This window comes from Acomys minous, assembly GCF_964271855.1.
Source record: "Acomys minous genome assembly, chromosome: 2".
Taxonomy (NCBI): domain Eukaryota; kingdom Metazoa; phylum Chordata; class Mammalia; order Rodentia; family Muridae; genus Acomys; species Acomys minous.
Window position 1 is genome coordinate 86221525 of NC_140484.1, and position 21068 is coordinate 86242592.

General features: G+C 54.2%; 2 protein-coding genes across 2 annotated transcripts in view; one reads left to right on the forward strand and one right to left on the reverse strand.

The window, feature by feature from the left end:
* Nucleotides 1–7625, reverse strand: part of GRIN2D (glutamate ionotropic receptor NMDA type subunit 2D) — a 46429-nt gene extending 38804 nt beyond the window's left edge. Inside the window, exons 1-2 of the mRNA XM_084774147.1 lie at nucleotides 6242–7625; nucleotides 2714–3195 (exon numbers count right to left, since the gene is read on the reverse strand). Of these exons, the coding sequence (XP_084630273.1) occupies nucleotides 2714–3169 (456 nt within the window). The 5' untranslated portion in view covers nucleotides 3170–3195; nucleotides 6242–7625. The remainder of the gene's footprint in view (nucleotides 1–2713; nucleotides 3196–6241) is intronic.
* Nucleotides 7626–9791: 2166 nt separating this feature from the next.
* KDELR1 (KDEL endoplasmic reticulum protein retention receptor 1) lies at nucleotides 9792–19358 on the forward strand. The gene is made up of 5 exons (XM_084751845.1): nucleotides 9792–10084; nucleotides 10743–10843; nucleotides 11146–11304; nucleotides 17501–17753; nucleotides 18584–19358. The coding sequence occupies exons 1-5, from the start codon at nucleotides 9994–9996 to the stop codon at nucleotides 18616–18618; spliced, it is 639 nt and encodes a 212-aa protein (XP_084607971.1). The 5' UTR covers nucleotides 9792–9993; the 3' UTR covers nucleotides 18619–19358.
* Nucleotides 19359–21068: the final 1710 nt, after the last annotated feature.

Sequence of the window (21068 nt, forward strand, 5' to 3'; positions counted from 1 at the left end):
CCCCAAACCAGGATTTCCACAAGTATCTCTGGAGCCAGTATGTCAAAGGCACATTTCCTAACTCTTTTTCAACCCTCCTCCTCTTTATACCGGAACCAACCAACCTGCCTCCCTCCCTCCCTTTAGGACCTCATACATCATCGAAGAAAACAAAAGGTGGCCATGAACTCCTGCTCTACGTGTCACCTCCTGAGAGGTGGAGCCCAGGTCATTCAAGCTAGGCAAGTGCTAGAGCAACTGTTGCTTGTTTCCCTTCTCCCTACATCCAGGCCACCTCCAAGACTTCCGGGCTGTGTGTTCTAATGGTACTCAGCGTCTTTCCCATGGCCCCGCCCCCTCACCCCCATGACCCCGCCCATTGCCCCATATGACTCTGCCCCCTGCCCCTCATGACTCCGCCCCATCCTCCTCATGACCCCGCCCCCTCCTCCCCACCACGCCTGCACTTGACAAGACATCTGCAATTCTCTGGCACATCTCGGTTTCCACTCTCATGCCTTTTAGTTTGTTCTCCAAACAGCAAGCAAAAAGTGATCATTTCAGAATATTAATTGGAACACATCTCTTCCCAATTGAAAACCTTCCAATAATTCTACTTTAGAATCCAAACCAAAGAGAGTAGCTGCTGTGGCCCAAGCACGAGGCCCCACGTGAACCAACCCTCAGTGCCTGTTTCCGGCCACCTTCCGCTTTCCCAGCCCTGCATCCGCTCCAGCCACTCTACCTTGTTCTTTTCCACACACACTGCGTCTGCGCTTCGCCCTTAGCAACTGTCCCTCCTGGGGACCCGCCCCCCGCATCTCCCCCCAGCTCCCCGATGCCTAGCTACCCTTCATCTTCCTTCAGGACCTCCTCAGGAGACCTCTCTTGATTATCATCTCTTGAGCTCTAGTCTCGGCCATTACTGGTTTCCCTCCGGGCAGATTTCACTCTCTGTTGCTTAGTTGGTTTCCTTCATTAGGGTGCAAGTTCCGTATGACCGAACCTCCCCCAACTCAGTGTTATAACCCTGATCCTAAACAGGCCCCAGGCCTCCTGGGCTCTATCCTTGCATGCAAACCGCAATCAGAATTTCTCCTTCGGCGTGTGCCAGTGGCTTAGTGCTGGGTACAAGACTGTTCTCTTGAAAAGAGGGGGCTTTCCCAGCATGCAGTGGGAACTCACAGAAGACCTCACCCCTCAGCAGGGTCTGGTTATGAAGGGACTGGGTCTCAGCATTCACTGTAGCACAGCTGGGACAGCGAGGGTACCATGGCCTCCCATGGGAGGGCAGCGAGGGAAACGTATGTAGCCCTGCAGGTGCTAGGCTGCACGCGGAGCGGATAACAGCGCTAGCGGGTCACGCTCAGCAGCAATGGCGGCACAAGGGACCATGTGTGCCAGAGTCTCATGGAGGGAGTGGCCAGGCCTACACATCTGCCTATGAATCAAGCCTAGAACGAGAAAGCTGGAGGGAGGTCTTTCCCAGAATGTTTTGGACAGACCTGAGAGCTCTGGGCTGCTGTAGTTCAACGCCATAGGCCTTCCTGGCTGGGAACTGACTAGCTTAGGTTCCGCCCACCCAGGTGGCTCCATCCTTCAGGCAATCTCACTTCTCTGTTTCACTTGCTCCACCTCTAGCACAGCCCTTCTCAGCCTTCATCTTTCTTAATCTGCAAACTAGGCTGGTCCGCGTCTCTTCTTTGGTAGCAAGAGCCCACTACAACAAGCCACGGTCCCCACCCACGCCTCTCCCCAGGCTGCCAACCAGCACCAGGCTCTCCCTCCTCTACTTTGGCTTTTCTCTGGCTGGGCTTGTCCCTTCCTGAGGCCAGCCCAGGGTCCTCATCCCCGGACCTAGACAGTGTGACAAGCTCCTTCTCAAACCCCCATGCCAAGGGCCTACTTCCTCTCTTGGCCTTGTGTTACCCTTCGTGGATCTGGCCTACCCTCAGGCCTCTCTGGATCCTTCCCCCCTCCCTTGAGCACTAGCCCTGTCTTGGGCCTGGTCTGTCCTTCACAGTCCACCTCTCGGAATGCATGGTTCTGATCTCATTCCTGGACCTCTGGGCTCCGTCCTCCAGCTGAGCCACCATGCCCTCTTTCTGTACCTAGTTCCCTTCCCCTGCGGTCCCTGTCCCCTGTTCCTGGACAGTTTCCTCACTAGTCTCCATTTCTTTCCTTTCCAATGGACTCTTTCCCTCATTGGTCCAAGATCCATAACTCTAGTTTTTGACCCTGTCGTCACTCATTAAAATCTATCTTTTTCTGCCACTGGTTTTTTTTTTCCTCAGACCTCACTGTAATCTACCTCCTCCCTGATTATTGATCCACTCCTTGTAGGTGGTCCCTGGAAGGCGCTGGGAACTCTGTAGAGCTCACCTCTCCAAGTCAGACTCCTTCCTATCAAGACTTGACTCTTAACGCCAGTGTGGAAACTGACCAACGGACGGCTACACCCCCTAGTGACTGTTCCGCTTTTACAAGACGCCCCGCCCCCAAACCTCCATAAAGCCCGCCCTCAGGCTATCACAGGTCCCGCCTCTCAAAGCCTTGCCCTTCAGCCTCCCCAAGCATTGCCCCTAGACGAACCTCTCCACCCCAAGTCAATCCAGACTACGTCCTATCCCCGCCCCCGAGCCGCGAGGCCCCGCCCCGAACCGCGAGACCCCGCCCCCGAACCGCGAGCCCCGCCCACGGCCGGCCCGCCCCCCCCCCCCGCGGTCGCGCGCACCTTGGGCGTGAGCACGAGCGCGGCGCCGCCGTGCACGGCCACGATGGGCAGCGAGGTCTGCGCCGACAGGAAGTCGAGAATGGGCGCGACGGCGGGCGCGCGCGAGTCGTCCTCGAACACCACGCCGTGCACGCGCAGCCCCGACAGCAGGTCGCAGAGCTGCAGCACGAGGCTGCGAGGGTCCGAGCCGTTGAGCACCAGCGCCACGGGCCGCACGTCCAGGCCCGGGCTGCGCACTGCCGCCGCCACGGCCGGGCCCAGGCGCGCCGCCTCGGCCGCGTACGCCGGACCCGAGAAGACCAGCGCCACGTTGAGCGGCCGCGCCCCGCCCGTGCCCCCGCCGGCCGCGCCCGGCCCCGGCACCTCCTCCGGGAACGGGCTGGCGCACGCCAGCGCCAGCAGCAGCAGCATCTTAGCGGGGCCCCGAGGGCCGCGGGGGCCACCGGCACCGCGCATCGCCTGCGGGCCCCGCCGGGCGGCCTCTGCGTGGACGGGAGGCGAGGGCAGAGCCCGAGGGGAGGCACAGGAGAGACGGGGCGAGAGGGGAAGGTTGGGTGATGGAGAGAGGGAGGGGCAGACACGGAGGGAAAACAGATGAGGGACAGAGATAAGGTGAGACGGAGACAGAGGGAGGAGACAGAGAGACAGAGATAGAGAAGGTGACAGAGACAGTGGGACCCAGATAGTGAGGAAGACGCAGAGTCAGGGTGAGAGGGGAAAGTTGAGCGACAGAAGGAGAGGCAGAAGCATAGAGAGAAACATATGAAGCCGGAGAGACGAGAGAGAGAGAGAGAGAGAGAGAGAGAGAGAGAGAGAGAGAGAGAGAGAGAGAGAGACACCAAAGACGAGAAGAGACAGCGGGAAATGCAATGGAGGGAGTGGAAGGGAAAGATGGAATCCAAATAGAGGGAGGGGTGGGGGGGTGAGATGGAGGAATTGAATGTGGGAACCAGGAGACACAAAGGCACGGGGGGTGGGGTGGCGAATAACGGGGTCAGGGAAGATACAGGGGTAAAGGGTGTGGGAAGGCAAGGATGGAATGGACAATGATCAGACAGATGGGAAAAGAGACCCAGAGATGGGACGAGAAACAGGAACAGAACCAGAGTGAGAGCAAAGGAGAGGGAACAGCCAGAAATGGTCAAGGAGCAAGCGGGTGAAGAGCGGGGAAGAGATGGAAGGAGAGCCTCAGAGGGGCACAGACCCGAGAGAGGGAGCACGGGAGAGGATGATAGCGAGGCAAGGAGAGATGCAGAGAGAAGAGAAAGTTGGAGGGGTAGAGAAGGCAAGCCACCCAGAGTCAGGCATACACCAACCTCAGGAAGAAGGGATGGAGATGGAGGAAGGCGAGCAGAGCAAATGGAAGGCAGAGAAGACAGAAATAGCGAGGCAAGGCAAAGACCCAGACCCCCACCCGAGAGGTGCCCAGCACGGACATGAAAGCAAGGCAGAGCCAGGTGGCAGAGAGTGGAAATAAAAGGAAGAAAGTAAAGGGGGGAAAAGGAGAGAGGGAAAGGGGGTCAGGTGTATGGGGAGAAAAAGAAGGGAGAAATTAGTGGGGTATCCAAGGAGAGAAAATGCCCACCACCCTGAGCCATTCTTAGCCTCCTCCTGCCCCTGCTCCCTCATTTTCATTCCTGATGAACCTGAGGCACAGGCCAGTCTTGGGGTTGGGGGCACAGCTGTGGAGAGGGGGGCTCTCTGGCTTCCAGCCCAGAGCAATTTAATAAATTAAAGGAAGACTGTTGCCTCCGATGCCCCTGTTGAATATTGGTTGCCTGGGGTGGATGAGCTGGGATCCCAGGATCCTGGCTACTAGATCTGAGGAAGAGGTTCTGGGGGCCTGATCTCGGCTCCCATAAAGCACGGGGGGGGGGTGGGGCTTCCTGAATGGGTCAGGGTCCAAATACAGAAGGGTTGTCTAGATACTCTTGGCTGTCAGTCTCCTATCTTGTTGCCATGGTAGCACAGGCTGGTCAACTCTATAGACAGCAAGGGTTGGGGCAAAGGCCCACACCCCCTACTCTGCCTGGAAACCTTATCTTCCAAATCGCTACCCCACCTTTCTGGAGGTCCTGGGCTTCTGTCTCCCCAGGGAAGGGGGTGTCCCCTCCTGCAGGCCGTGCCTCCTCCTGTCCCTCCTCTCCATTGCTTTTCTTTCCCCAAGCAGCTGGCTCAGTCCGTGCTCAGAATAGCCCCCCCCTTCCTCCCCAAAATAACGCACAGCTGTGGCCTGGCCCCCGCGGGGTTAATACTGGCTCTCCTCTCCCTTCCTGGTGGCTGCTCAGCCATCAGCCCCCTCCTTCGCTTCTCAGACCCTGGCCTCTGCTTTTTTTGGGGTCCAAGGTCCTTGTCACTGTGAGGCCTAGGCGGCCAGCCTCTGCCCCACCCATCCCTTTCCCATAAAGGGTTCTTGAGGGCAACCTGTCTACCCAGCCCTCTACCTCAGAATCAGTCCTCTGAGGCAAAGTCCCCAGAGCTCAGGGTTGGCAGTGTCCATACCGACCTCCACCTCCTGAGTTTAGCCTTCTACTTCCGTCCCACGGGGTCCTAATAAAGCTGTTCCCCCCAGCCTGTTCTGTTGAGTCCTAGCCCCCCTGTCTCTCCTAGGTGCCCTCCCTAAATGGCGGAGTGAAGACCTGGCCTGGCAGGCACCCCCACCTTGCCCAGCACTGTAGTCCACTCATTTCTTTCTCGGGACCCTGGCATCCTGGGCCTGTCCTGCCCCAACACCTGGGAATCTTGGTTCCTGTCTTGTTCTCCTTTAAGGGGCCCCCCTTTTTGCCTCAGACCCCATCAGTCCCAACATCCTTGCTGCTCACTATCTCTGGCCTTCCCAGTTGTCCCTCTCACATCCTGTCCACGGCGTACGGAGGAAGAGAGTCTCTGTGTGTCCATTGCCCCCCTAATCCATCATAAGAATGGGGAGAGGCTTTGATCAACAGCTCCCCATCAATGTGCTGCAGAAAGCTTCCTGTCCCTACACACACACACACACACACACACACACACACACACACACACACACCCCTCCCCATCCCAATCCTGAAAGGGCATTCTAGAACCTTGAGGAAGGGGTGGCTTTTTGGGGCCGGGTGCCGGTCACTGGACGCCCTCAAGGTCCTTGGCAGGGGTATTAATAGCAGACTCATAGCTCTGAGGTGGGAGGGGAAAGCAGGAGGAGAGAGGGATAGCCAGCCATGGGGAGACTGATGCAGGGGGGGGGGTGTAGGGAAGGTGAGGTGGAGAGGTTGACTGAGGTGGGATTCAGCTGGGGACAGGGTGAAGTGCCAGGGGAATAGGAGGAGGCTTGAGTGGTTTTGAGGTGTAGAAACGGGGATGGGGCAGAGAGAGCGCGGGCGCGAGAGCAGATGGAAGACAGTCCCTGAGGGACAAGGGGGCAGAGACATTTGGTGTGCTTGCACTCAAACCCCTTCCCTCCTCGAGGTTCCTAGCCAACTTTTCCTGCCCTAAATTGGAAGGGGCCAAATCCCCACCCCCACCCCTGTATCCCTTGCCCAGCCTTACCTTTTCATGACCCTGTTCTTTGGAGGGAATTGCTGGGGGGCCAGGACGGGGAACCAGCGTCCAGAGACCCAAAGATTCCTCCGCTGCCGAGTGTTGGGGAGCTGGTTGGGGGCCAGGCTCAGGGCGGCAGCAGAGGCGGCAGCGGCAGTGGCAGCAGCAGCAGCAGCAGCAGCAGCAGCAGCGCAGGCAGCAGTGGCGGGGACCTTTTGCCTGTCCCGGCTCTGTCCCTCCTCTTCTTGATCCTGCCCTGCCCTGTCCCCCAAGGTTGCGGCCACCAGACTAGGCAAGGATGAGGCTACACATGTTGCACTGGAAGTTGGGCCCCGGACATTGCAGAGGCTGTCAGGGTGTCCTCTTGCGGCCTGACCCCATGGGGATCCCCCTCCACCCACCTGGGGTGCCCCCCTCTGCCGGCTTCAGTCCTGGGCTCCTCCCCTGGCTGGCATGTCCCATCACCTCTCCCTAGCTTATTGGCACCCCTTTGTGTTCTCGGCACCTCCCTCCCTTGTCTCTGTCTGTCTGTCTGGGTCACCTCTGAAGCCAGTGGCTCCTATGTGTTTGTATAAAGGAGCGTGAGGCTGCCTATCAGGGGAACTGCTTGCCCATTCCTTGCTTGGCCACCTCCAGACACCCCCACCCCCTTAGTGCCCTCACTCTCAAGCACAGGCAGAAACACACACACACACACACACACACACACACACACACACACACACAATCTCACTTCCCTGGGATTCCCCCTCAACACCCCCGGAGCTTGATGAGGGAGACACACACACACACACACACACACACACACACACACACGCTTGCGCAGGGCCCCAATAGGGACGCGTTGTCGTTGCTCTCAGTGGCTGTTTGGACAGACAGGAGGACACAGGCATCCGGGGACACACAGACACTCGGCTGGATGCAGGCTGGAGGCACAGAACCCAGATGCAGACCATCCATCCAGGTTTGGGGGCTCAGGGAACCGATTGGGGGCCGTGAGGTGCAGGCATGAGGCTCAGGGTCGGTCCAGACAGACAGACCCCTCCTCCCTCAGCTACCGCCGCTGGAGCCCTTACAGACACACCCCCCCACCAGCCAGCCTGACACCAAGACACACATCCTCACCTAGCAGATGGCTGTAGCGCGAGAGACCCCTGGGGGTCAGGCGGACCCACCCAGGCTGATACCCTCAACAGGGCGCTGCTGGCCGAGGAGGCTGCCGACGCGGGCGGAGGGTGGCTGGTGGTGGCAGCAGCGGGCGGCAGCCACGGCTTGCAGGAGCCAGAGCGGGAGGGACTCGCACACTCACTGTGTTCTCGCACACTCACTCAGGATGCGATTAACATTCAGTCCCCGTTCCTCCCTGCCTGGAGACCCACAGCCGCCCCCCCCCCGCCTCCCTAGGGACCCCTCCTCCCGTTAGGGCTGAGGGAGGGGACCACTCCTTACCCCATTTCGAAGCCTCTGTTTTCCTTGTGGGACATGGGACTGAGGGGCTGAGATGAAATGAGAGGGAGCAGAGGTAGGTGGACAAGGACACTGCACGACACAGGCAGTCTGGGACCTAGAGAGGGCTGGGGGTCACTGCCACTTGTCCTTTCCCTCTTTCAGACTTCAACACCCACCGTGCTAAGACCCATCTCAGTTCTATGGCCCCAGAGGCAAGATGCAAGCTGGATGTCTGTCTTGGAGCCAGGAATCTAGACTCTGAGTCCCTTACCCCCTGGACGCAGATGAGCAGATGCCAGCACACCTCCCTCAGACCCAGGGGATTAGACCCTAGATCCTCTCTGAGGCCTGGATCCCAGTCCTCCTATCTCAGGCTGCAGCCCCTTCCCCTTAAGCCCATGGGGCTAGGCTCCCAACTCCCTCCCCCCAGAGACCTGGATGGCCACACTCACTCAGCCCGCCTCTCCCAGGCCCAGCTGTGCAGACTCAGGCACTCTTCCGTGTGACCCAGAGGGTTAGATCCTAGCCATCCTCCCTTCAATCCTGGGGTCCAGAGCCTCCCTGGATTCCAAGCCTTGGCTGGACCCTTGGGGGTCCAGTGCCTGGCCCTGTTGTCTCGGAAGCAGGACTCTAGATGCCAGTCCCCCATTCTCAGACCACAGGTCAAGATCTTAGCCTTTCTCTCTCGTGGGGGGTGGGGCAGATCCTGAGTAAGTCCTTCACTGAAGGGTGGGTCCTTTACAGCCACCAGTGCTCAGTCCCTTGGAGGAGAACTGCCTGCATTGTCACAGACACAGCAATCCTAAACTACAGCCCTTATCTTTGGTGTCCCACAAAGTCACCTGTCCATCTTGCCCCTGGTAGGACAGTCCTTAGCACCTGTAACATTGGGAGGAGTGTACTTCAGGACTCCTGGACCCCTGAGGATGGAAGCTGAGGGGTGGGGAGGAAGGGGGGGCAGCGAGAGGATAGAGGGAGGGGGGAGGGACTATGGATGTGACGAGGGGGACAATTCGGGGCGCTGGGTCCAGGGCCTATAGCAGTCTTATTAGACTTCTGCACTGCTGCAGTCCTGCTCCCTGAGCCCTGAGACAAGGGAGGACACAAGTTGTGCTGTTTCTGAAAGAGCCAGGACCAGCATTTTGGGTCTTAGGAGGATGGGATTATGGATGTAGAGTCCTGAGTTAGAATGTTGAGTAATAAAGTGACTGCCAAGGAAGGGATTGTAGCGTCAGTAGGCTTGGTCTGGATCCCTGGGTGTGTGACAGGAGGGCTTGGGTCTTCTCACTGAACTGGGACTAAAGATGACACAGGAAGCCAGAAGTCTATCTTAATCTCCAGGATTGTTGTTGTTACTATTAGTAGTATTAGTATTAATAATAGATTGTCGGGCTGGAGAGATGGCTCAGCGGTTAAGAGCACTGTCTGCTCTTCCAGAGGTCCTGAGTTCAATTCCCAGCACCCACGTGGTGACTCACAACCATCTATAATGAGATCTAATGCCCTCTTCTGGCACGCAGGTGTACACGCAAGCAGAACACTGTATACTTAATAAATAAATAACTCTTAAAAATAATAATTGGGGCTAGAGAAATGGCTCAGAGGTTAAGAGGACTGTCTGCTCTTCCAGAGGTTCTGAGTTCAAGTCCCAGCAACAATATGATGGCTCACAACCATCTATAATGAGATCTGGTGCCCTCTTCTGGTGTGCAAGTGTACATGCAGGCACAGCAGTGTATACATAATAAATAAATATTTAAATAATAATAATGATGGTAATTGATTGTCACTGTGGATCCCTGAACTGGGATCCTATCGCTTCCCCCTCCCAGTGCCAAAATTACAGGCTTAATCTTAGCACTAGGCAGCTCTAGGGATCTTTAAGAGTTCAGAACTCAAACTCCCGGGTTCCTGCTGAGGGCCTAGGCTAGGCGGACTCTTTCCAGAGAGAAGGCGCCCGCCCGGGGATGTGGGACCCTAAAGACCCTTCTACCAGTTAGTAGAAGGCAGGGGAGAGCTTACTCCGTAAGACTCTGCAAGGCAGGTGGCAGGGAACAGGGGGCGCCAGAGAGCCGACCAGCCCTCGGGGTGGAGCTCCAGCCCAGACTCCTCCCTTTCCACCCTCGGCCCTCCTTTTCTCCCTGCCAGCGCTGCCACCAGCTCCGGCCTCGGCTCACCTCCCAGAGCCCCCTCCCCGGAGCTGAGCTACCGAAGGGCTCTTCTCCCGCCCTCAACCCAGCAGCACCGCAGCTCCGGGGCAGCCCGGCCGGCCAGCCTCCCCCACAGCTCAGCCCTGCCCGAGCCCCTCAGTCATGAATCTCTTCCGATTCCTGGGAGACCTCTCCCACCTCCTAGCTATCATCTTGTTACTGCTCAAAATCTGGAAGTCCCGATCGTGTGCGGGTGAGAGCCCACCCCGCGGAGAGGGGGCGGGAGCGGGCCGCCCTGGGGCACCGGGAAGTCTGGAGCTCGGCAGGTCAGGGTCCTCCCGAACTGCCTGCTGGGGATCACTTTTCTAGATCTAGGGTCACCAGGGGGTCAGCTCCTTTCCCTAGACTAAGAGGTGCACATAGTTTGGTGGTGGTGGGGTGGCTACCGGCGCTCAGTTCAACCTTCTGCAGCACCCTTTGGGGCAGCTATGGGTGTTCCGGGGCTGGGAACTAGGAGCCATGGCAGGCGGGGAGGTGGCCGGGAGTTGGTGACGTGGACTGTGCAGACCAGGAAGGGAGCGGGAGGAATGTGACTGGCTGGGAGGCTGCGGGCAGGCAGGCCTCTAACTAGGTCCCAGCGTAGGTGCAGAGTGTCAGGGGACCCTGAAGGAGACAGGGGTACCGGCGAGGCCTTGCCTGGGATGGAGCCTCGGTCTGTAGTAGTTTTGGGGCCGGCTGCCCCCTGGCTGTGGATGGTGGGAAAAGGGCCGAGCTCAGGCTTCGGGGCCTTTGGGGACCGCTGTGTTCTAGAGCGCCAGCCGGCTGACCCAGACGCTGCACGTTAGTGTATTGTCCAAGTAGCTTATATCCAGCTCCCCATAACTCTGCCCCTCGGTCTCGGTCTCAACTAGGCATTTCAGGGAAGAGCCAAGTCCTGTTTGCTGTGGTGTTCACTGCCCGATACTTGGACCTGTTCACCAACTACATTTCACTCTATAACACCTGCATGAAGGTAGAGTTGCAGTCAGCCCCCTGTGGCAGGGTTCCAGGCCAGGGATCAGGGAGGAGTCAGTAAAGAGGCTCGTGTCTGGATCTCTGGTCTGAGGGAGGAGGGCTGGGGGCTGAACATCCGCTGGTCTGAGGGAGGAGGGCTGGGGTCTGAGGGAGGAGGGCAAGGGTCTGAGGGAGGAGGGCAAGGGTCTGAGGGAGGAGGGCTGGGGTCTGAGGGAGGAGGGCTGAGAACCTGATTTCCCATATCTGAGCCTACTAGATGGAGGCCCCTGCCTGTGAGCCACCCTGTCACCCTCTCATCAGGTGGTCTACATAGCTTGTTCCTTTACCACGGTGTGGATGATCTACAGCAAGTTCAAAGCTACCTATGACGGCAACCACGACACTTTCCGCGTGGAGTTCCTGGTTGTTCCCACGGCTGTTCTGGCGTTCCTGGTCAACCATGACTTCACCCCTCTGGAGGTAGGCTTGAATGGCAGTGTCTGACAGCAGGCCTTCTCAGGTGCTTTCCTTTGCAGGCTTTGCTGACGCTTCCCCCACTCAGGAGTATGTGCTCAGCCCAGGTCCACGGAGGCGCTGCATCCCATGTGCTGCTCTGGGCAGTTAGTGTACGCTGGCAGGCAAAGTTCATAGAGAGTGGCACCCCGTTTTCAAATGAGGAAACTGACCCTTAAGTCGTCTGAATGTCCGAGGGTACCTAGTCCTGTAAGGACTGGACTGACAAGCGGTTGGGACGGCAATCAGGGCTCTAGAGTGAAGCCGCTTGCATTTGAGTCCCAGAGCTACGTTTTATTTTTTTTGTTATTTCCTTCCAAGAAGTGTTGGAGATAAAGTCTAGGGCCTTGCGCATGCTAGGCCGCTGCTCTGTCTTTGAGCTCCCTGTTAATCATTGGTTTTTTGTTTGTTTGTTTGTTTTTGTTTTGAGATAGGGGCTTACTATGGTCTAGAGGCTGGAACACACAGCCTCTCCCTTCAGTGCCTGGGCCATAGGTGTAGGATTGGGGACTCTTAGTTCTCCTGTAATGCATTCGGCCTGTGACTTGTCCTTTCTATGCCTCAGTTTCCCCATTGTGCAATAGGTCGTGTAAGGGTGACTGATTCAGGGTTGCCTGTTGGTGCTACGCAGAGGCCCTGAAGCTGAGGTGTAGGGATTGGAAGCCTGTTTCTTCAGCTGCACAGCGGTGGGACCACAGACAAGTGTATGCCTGGGGTGTTTTGTGTTCTTTTTTTAAGTGGGGAAATTGGGGCCTGGAGATGGCTTAGCCATTAAAGGCCGACAGCTAAAAGGACATACAACCGAAATGACAAAAATGAAGTCAGCCCCTTCTCCTTAGCACCCTCCTGAGTGGTGCAGGATGGAGCTGAGGTCCTGTGCACTCGGCGCCCCCCGGCTCTTAGCTGTGGGGGGGGGGGTGTCAGTGTTTATGGAGCGATGTCTGGCGTGAGGTGGGAGGAACCAAGCCAGCATTTGTCGAGGGGCTGGCTAGTCCATGTATGGTACTTCTTCCTCCGGGTAGTGGCTATTTTGATCTTTTACCCTTTGGTGTTTTGGTTGGGTCTGTGTGTGCTTAGCTTATGCCTCATGGACTGGTGGGAATTGTCCGTTGGACGCCCTGCCTTTGCAGCCTAACGCTGGCTCACAGGGGGCCAGCCCTGGGGGTTAGATGTGCTGAGGTTTTCAAGACAAGCTGTAGTTTTGGGGAGTCCTCAGTCAAGATCTAGCTTCAAAGTTTTAGCCATATATTCAAATATTTTTCTTTTTTTAAAAGTCTCTATAGTGGCTGTTAAAAATTACCAGTGGCAACTATATTTTAAGTTGTCATGGTAAGGTATTGGGACATTTTTTTTTTTAAGATTTATTTTTATTATTTACATAGTATTCTGCCCGAATGTGTGCCCACACACTAAGAAGAGGGCAGCAGATCTCATTATAGATGGTTGTGAGCCACCATGTGGCTGCCAGGAATTGAACTCAGGACCTTTTGGAAGAACGAGCAGTGCTCTTAACCTCTGAGCCATCTCTCCAGCCCACATTTTTTTTTCTTCCTTCCCTGAGATGGGGTTTCTCTGTAGCCCTGGCTGTCCTGGAACTCGCTCCGTAGACTAGGCTGGCCTCGAACTCAGATCCATCTGTCTCTGCCTGAGTACAAGGGCTGGGATTAAAGGTGTGTGCCACCATCGCCAGGTGGGAAAAGTTTTCCATTACCAATAAACACCTTGGGAAAACCTCACTGGCTATGATATTGCCACTTTGCAAAACTCAAAATGTATTTGTAAAAGCACTGTGCGGGTTAAAGTCAACATTGGCCCATGGGCCCCCAAAAGTGCCAGAGGTAACTGCTACGGTAGGAGCCAGTCCAGGCTCTAGTCCCTGAGTGTGCAAATGCGCCTCCATCACTGTGTTGCTCAGGCATTATCTAGCTGTTGATTTACTCCTTGCCACAGCTCTGTTGGGGTTTCTGGACTCATTTTGCAGGTGGGAAGACTGACTGAGGTGGGGTAGGCATAGAGGGTTGACTGTTTTCTGAGTCTATGCTAGTAAATAGTTATACCCTTAAAAAGTTGCTTTTTAACCAAAGAGAGGGAAATAACTTTTTGTTTGTTTGTTTTGGTTTTTCGAGACAAGGTTTCTCTGTGTAGCCTTGGCTGTCCTAGACTCTCACTTTGTAGACCAGGCTGGCTTCGAACTCACAGTGATCTATCTGCCTGCCTCTGCCTCCTGAGTGCTGGGATTAAAGGCATGTGCCACCACGCCCGGTGGGAAATAACTTTTTAAAAGATTTATTTATTTATCATGTATACAGCATTCTGCCTGTATGTAGGCCTATACACTAGAACTCAATATAGATGGTGTGAGCCACCATGCGGTTGCTGGGAATTGAACTCAGGACCTTTGGAAGAGCAGCCAATGCTCTTAACCTCTGAAGCCATGTCTTCAGCCCAGGAAATAACTTTTTGAGACAAGATTTTGCTGTGTACACCAGAATGGGCATAAGTTTAAGCTAATCCTCTTGCCCTAGCCTCCCAAGCGCTGGGATTATATGCCTGTCCCAGCACAGCTCTCCACCAGGCTCTGTGGTGCACACCTTTAATTTTGGGCAGAAGCAGGCAGATCTCAGTGAATTTGAGGCTAGGTTGCTTTACATATGAGTTCTAGGCCAAAATACACAGTGAGACCCTGCCTCCAAAATGAGTGAATGAATGAATGAATAACAAGAATAAAACAAAATAAAGTTCAGACATCTGGGGTAGAGACAGCTCTGCGTTTAAGAGGACTCTCTGCTCTTGCAGAATTTGGTTGCCTGTCACTTTGTGTCCAGGGGTCCTTTGCTTTTTTTATGTCCTACACAGTCACCCAATGTATATATAACACCCACTTATATAGACATATGCATAAATAAAAATAAAAAAAAATATTAAAAAAAAATTCAGACTGGGCTTGGTGATGCACTCCTTTAATCCCAGCACTTGGGAGGCAGAGGCAGGCGGATCGCTGTGAGTTGGAGGCCAGCCTGGTCTACAAAGAGAGTTCCAGGACAGCCAGGGCTGTTACACAGAGAAATTCTGTCTCAAAACAAAACAAAAAGAAAAAAAAGAAAAAAATTGAGCTGCAGGAAGCTGAAGCAGGCGGGCCTTTGGGTTTGAGGGCAGCTGGCCTACGTGACTCAGTCTTTTCCTTCTTCTCCCCTCTCTCCTCGCTCCTCTCTCTCTCTCACTCACTCACACACACACACAAACTAACACATGTAAAGTAAATCTAAAACAATTTAGAAATAATTCAGGTATCCAGATAAAGTACACAGGGGCAAGCTTGCACATGCGTGTGTGTGTGTGTGTGTGTGTGTGTGTGTGTGTGTGTGTGTGTGTGTTTTGTTCCCCTAGGACCACCCCAGGGATGAGAGCAGAGTACTGATCAGCCTGTGGCTGTTTCTCAAATGGCCTAGAGGAGTCTGGATAGTCAAGGGAATAGAGCTGGAGCCCACCGGGCGGGGGTGGGGGGGCTCTCAGTCGTTAGGCCCTCAGTTTGCCCATATGTACAGTGAGGATAATAGCTGGACCCACCCTGAATATTAAGGCTGAAGCCAGTTGGTATGCCAGGGCATGAGAGGCTCCTAGGTTGTTACCAGCATGTCCTGGCATTTCTCGCTTCCTTCCTGCAAACTAAACAACTGGGGAGAAGCCACAGCTGCCACCTGGTTTTGCTCTCCGAGGGGAGGTTTCGGGTATGTAGCTGATTTTGTACCCGCAGGTGGGACTTTCACAGAGGCTGTGATGGCCTGGCCATCAGGTAGCTGTCCGTGCCCCGTCAAGGGTGGCTTATGCACGTGGGCGGCCCTCTGTAGCTGCTTGTTCCAGTTGACTCATTGCCTCTCTGGCTCAGGAGCTGTGCCTGGTGCTGGGGACCGTGGGGTGGACAAGACACAGGTCCCAGGCCTCACCGAATTCACAGACAGGCGATAGGACAGGATGATGGGCCACCTACAGTGGCACTAAATAGCAGATAGTCCTAACAGGAGGTTTGTAAGTACAGTGCTGGCCTGGGCTGTGTAGTAGTCGGTTCCACGCCAGCCCAGGCTTTAGAACAAGATTCTCCCAAAAACTAAACAAAGAGGCGGAGTTAGGCAGAGCTTGCCTTTTAACCCCAGCACTTGACAAGCTGAGGCACACTGTGTTTTCCAGGCCAGCCAGGCTACACAGTAATACCCTGTCTCAAACAACACACACACACAAAAGTACCCAAAACAAAACAAGGGGCAGGAGATGGGCTTCAGTGGTTCGTCACTTTTTTGGTTTTGAGACAGGGTTTCTCTGTGCAGCCCTGCATGTCCTAGAACCTCCCTCTGCAGACCAGGCTGGCCTTGAACTCACAGAAATCCACCTTCCTATGCTGGGATTAAAGGCGTGTTCCACCATGCTTGGCTTCACTTGCTGATTTGTTTTGTTTTGTTTTGTTTTTGAGACAGGGTTTCTCCATGTAGCCTTGCCTGTCCTGGACTCACTTTGTAGACCAGACTGGCCTCAAACTCACAGTGATCCACCTGCCTCTGCCTCCGGGAGTGCTAGGATTAAAGGTGTGCACCACCACGCCTGGCTCACTTGTTGATTTTTGCAGAAGACCCCATTGGCTTCAGCTCTCAGCACCCACACAGTGGCTCACGACTGCCTGAAAGTCCAGGGAGTCTGGTAAACTCTTCGGATCTTCAAGGGCTCTTGAATACGCATGGTGCGCACACACAGACGCTGGTGCACACACACAGATGGTGGTGCACACACATGCACATAAGTAGGGCTGGAGAAATGGCTCAGCATTATAAGCCCTTGCTGATCTTCCAGTGTTGGCTCTGACTCCCAGCACCCACATGGTAGCCCCCAGTCTCCTGTTAACTCCACTTCCTGGGGAACTGATGGGCTTTTTCTTCTGGTCTCTGCAGGCACCATGCGAGGCATAGATATATATGCTGGCTAAGCATCCATATACACAACCCTTTTTCTTTTTTCTATTTTTGGTTTTTTTAAGACAGGGTTTCTCTGAGTAGCCTTGGCTGTCCTGGACTCCCTTTGTAGATCATCCTGGTCTTGAACTCACAGCAATCCACCTGTCTCTGCCTCCCAATTGCTGGGATTAAAGGTGTGCACCACCACACCCAGCTTAAACCTTTTTCTTAAACATATTTTTAATGTGTGTGGGCGTTTTGCCTGCATGTATGTCTGTGCCCCGCATATACGCCTGGTATCCAGAGGCCAAAAGAGGGTGTTGGATCTCCTGAGACTGGAGTTACAGCTATGAGCTGCCATGTGGGTGTTGGGAACCAAACCCAGGTCCTCTGATATGCAGCCAGTACTATTATTCATTGCTAAGCCATTGCTCTAGCCCCATAAATTAAAAAAAAATTTTTTAAGTAAAATAAAAATAAACAAACAACCCCAAAAGGCAAATGCTGGGAGTCTTGAAGGGAGAGTGGCCAAGGTGAGCCTTTTCCAGGAAGTGACTGGCTGCTGGGGGTTGGAGGGGGGTGGGGAGGGGGGTGGGGAGGGAGGGCGGCTGATGTGCTAAGGAAGTCAGTGCAAAGGCCCTGCCCTAAGGCAGCAGGAAACCTGGTCTGTGCTGCCCAGATGGGGAGGGGAGGAAGGGAAAGGTTAGGAGTCTAGATTTTATTTTGAGCAGGAACAAGCCACCAAAAGATTTTAAACTAGGGAGTAACAGTGTGTAGGTCTTTTGTTGTTGTTGTTTTGAGACAGAGTTTCTCTGTGTAGTCTTTGGCTGTCCTGCTCTATCAACCAGGCTGGCCTCAAACTCAGAAATCCACCTGCCTCTGCCCGCCAGAGTACACCATCATGCCCACCTTAATGGTATCCTTAGGAGAGTAGAAAGGGTCTCCATTGTAGACAGGAAGAGGGGGTTGGAGTTGGGTGTCTTTTGCTCTCAGAGGGGACGTGCAGATGAAAAGCGCTCATGAGCTTGAACTGCAGTCAGGCCCCCAGATCCGCTGCTTATGAGCTCTGGTCATGGACAGGACCTTGTCTTCTTGGGGAGTGTTAGCGGGCTGAGATGGGGACTGGCCATGCAGCTCAGCAGGGTGGGGCGCGTCTTGAGGGCTAGGCCTGTGATGCTGCTGACCCAGGGCCTCATCCTGTTCCTTCCGCCTGGCCTGTGCAGATCCTTTGGACTTTCTCCATCTACCTGGAGTCAGTGGCCATCCTGCCACAGCTGTTCATGGTAAGCAAGACGGGCGAGGCGGAGACCATCACCAGCCACTACCTGTTTGCACTGGGTGTCTACCGCACACTCTATCTCTTCAACTGGATCTGGCGCTACCACTTCGAGGGCTTCTTTGACCTCATCGCCATCGTTGCTGGCCTGGTCCAGACAGTCCTCTACTGCGATTTCTTCTACCTCTATATCACCAAAGGTAACGGATGCGGGGTAGCTGAACGGGTCTGCCCTCCCTGCCTCCCTGCGGCTCACGTTCTGACTCTCAGGCTGTATGACTACACGCAGAGGTGAGGTGAAGCATGGAATCTTGCCCAGTGAGCTTCATGCCTTCTCATTGTATGAACTTGCTGAGTACCTGCTGTGTGTAGGGCTCAGTGGTAGTGGAGAAGGCAGCCGAGGGCCTCTCCTCCCGTAGCGCCTACTGAGGAAGATGGCACATGAGTTATCTAATGATGAGAGGAGCACTGGACAGGTGATGGCAGGGATGCGGTCTTGGGGGGATGTTAGAATGGAGGGACCTGCCTTAGCCAGGGCTTGTGGGCCTCTTGAGGGGATGTTGTACATCACCTAGAGACCAAGAGTCCGTATGTGAAGGAAAGAGGCAATAAGGCCAGGCCTGTAACCCCAGCATAGTGTTGAGTTCCAGGCTAGCCTAGGGATCAGAAAACCACAGTCTGGGGCAGTCAAGACAAGAGCTTGGATGTAGGTTGTTCCATGCCCTGGAGTTAAGGCTTGGGAGGTTGGAAGGGACAGGCTTGCCTAGTTCACCTGCTCGTCTGTCTGGCCCTGTCTGCAGTGGTGCAGGGTCATCGTCAGCACTACTGAAAACAAAGCCTGCTCTTGGCCGTCAGTGCTCAGCCCTTGTGACTCTTCTTCCAGCCCCTGGTTGATCTAGACTTAACCTAGTAGATGAGGGTGTGGAGTTCTGGGGTTCCCTCTCTGGTCCTGCTCACTAGCAGTCCTTGCTCAAGGTGGCAAGGCCCACCTCATGTCTCTCTCTCTCTCTCTCTCTCTCTCTCTCTGCAGTCCTGAAGGGCAAGAAACTGAGCCTGCCAGCGTAGCCCTGGCCTCACAGCCTTCCCGGAGGCAGCGCAGGAGGCACACGGAGGCTGCTGATGACAGGGAGCCTTCCTGACCAGAGTCTTTTAAAGAGCTCACCTCTCCGGGCTCCCTACTACCCCTCCAGCTAGGCTTTGGGGTCAAGTGGAAGACTCCTATCCTGGGGAGCTCAGGACCTGAGCTGCTTGTAGCCTTTTGCCTTTTAGAGAAGAAAAACAAACAAACAAACAAACAAAAAAGCAAATCTTTCCACTACTTAGTTTTTGATTCTGATGACTTTTTTCTCTTTGGCCCTGGCCCTGATTTTTTATAAACTGTATTTCGAGTGTTCTCTGGACCAGGGCCAGTAGAGGTCTACTCCCTTCTCTAAGTCACTTGGCTCCCTCCAAGATCCCACCCGGGCCCCACGGTTGCCAAACACTACATCTGCCAATGTCCGCCTGCCCACCTTGGCTGTGACCACGACCCTCCCCACGAGTTCCCGGATTGGTGGTAAGAAGGATGAAAGTTAAGGAGGGTCTTCCTAATCTTTCATACATTTTTTCCCCAGAATTTGTTAGCTTTTTCTGTCGGGGGTGGGGGGAGGGTTGTCCTGTTTTTGACAAAATAAGGGACACTTTGGGGCTTAGGCGAGGGAAAGAGGCTGGCTGACCTGGGGGTCCCTACACTCTAACACCATGTTTTGTACAGAATTTGATGGCTGATTTCTTTGTTCTCTTGAAATAAACCAAGGAAAACTGTCCTTCTCTTTGCTGTCCCTGCCCTCTCTGGTTTGTACTTTTGCATCATGGACCCTTTGGGGATGATCAGAGATCTGGGAGGAGCAGGAGGATGAGGAATGGGGTTCTCCTGATAGAGAAATAGCCTGATGACTCTACAGATGTAACCACCACAGAGGGCCCTGAAGAGCGTCTTAGCCCATGGATGGGACCGCCCTCATTCTTAACCCAGCTGGCATTGAAAAACACATTTTTTTTTTACGTGTATGAGTGTTTTGCCTGCATGCATGCCATAATGAGTGTCAGATCCCCTGGAACTGAAGTTAAGACAGTTGTCAACTGCTGTGTTGGTGCTGGGAATTGAACTCAGGTCCTCTGCAAGAACAGATAATGTTCTTAACTGCTGAGCCATCTATCCAGCCATTCCCCAAATCTGGCATCTTGATACTGTTTTATAAAAAAGAAAGGAAAAGGGTTGCCGTTTTTTTGTTTGTTTGTTTTTGTTTTGTTTTTGAAGACAGGGTTTCTCTGTGTAGCCTTGGCTGTCCTAGACTCACTTTGTAGACCAGACTGGTCTCGAACTCACAGACATCCACCTGCCTCTGCCTCCCAAGTGCTGGGATTAAGGGTTGCCAGTTTTAAAAAATCAGATCTTTATATCACAGTGTGGAGTTCTGGCCTTTAGCAGTGGTGGTCCTCATTATGGATGGCAGCAGATGGCTGAAGCTGACTAGATCGGATGCCTGCATTTCCCACACAGCTACGTCTTGGCTATGCACTGTTACCATTTATTATTGGGCTGATACTGCATGTGGCTTGTTTATAGAGTTAAAAGGCAAAATGAGGGCTGGGCGTGCTAGTGGACACCTTTCATCCCAGCACTCAGCGGGCAGAGGCAGGTGGATTGCTGTGATTTCGAGGCCAGCCTGGTCTACAAAGTGAGTCTAGGACAGCCAAGACTACACAGAGAAACCCTGTCTCGGGGGGAAAAAAAAGCAAAATGAAAGCCTGGGATGCACTTGGGGAGCAGAGGCAGGCGGATCTCTGTGAGTTTGAGACTAGCCTGTTCTACAAAGTGAGTTTCAGAACAGCCACACACAGAGAAACCCTGTCTTGAGAAACCAAAAGAACAAAACCAAACCAAAAATACGTGCTGGCCTCTTTTGAGATAGGCTCCACATCTGGCCATTTCTGACTTACACTCTCTGCCTGTTTTTTGTTTTTGTTTTAAGACAGGGTCCCTCTGTGTAGCCTTGGCTGTCCTAGACTCGCTTTGTAGACCAGGCTGGCCTCGAACTCACAGTGATCCGCCTGCCTCTGCCTCCCAAGTGCTGGGATTAAAGGAATGTACCACCATTCCCAGCCTCTGCCTGGCTCTTGTCAGTGGCAGGATCATCTTTTTATTTGTTACAATGATGGGGACCAAATTTAGGGCCTTATATGCACCATAGGCAAGTGGTCCTCCATTGACTCTGCCCCAGACGGCATCTGCATTTTGGTCCTTGGTTTTGGGGCTGACTTTCTAGAGTACTTGCCATGCTTCAATATCACATGGAGCTCTCAGTTGGCCCTTAGCCCTCACAGAGAAGAACACTTCATAAATGAGGAAACTGAAGCGTAGGGGGATAAGTGGCAAAGATGGAGCTTATTCCTGGACTTCCTAGCTCTGGAGCCCTCGTGTTTAACTACTGTGCTGGTTTAGTGGGCCCTTCTGTTTACAAGTTTTGCCTAGA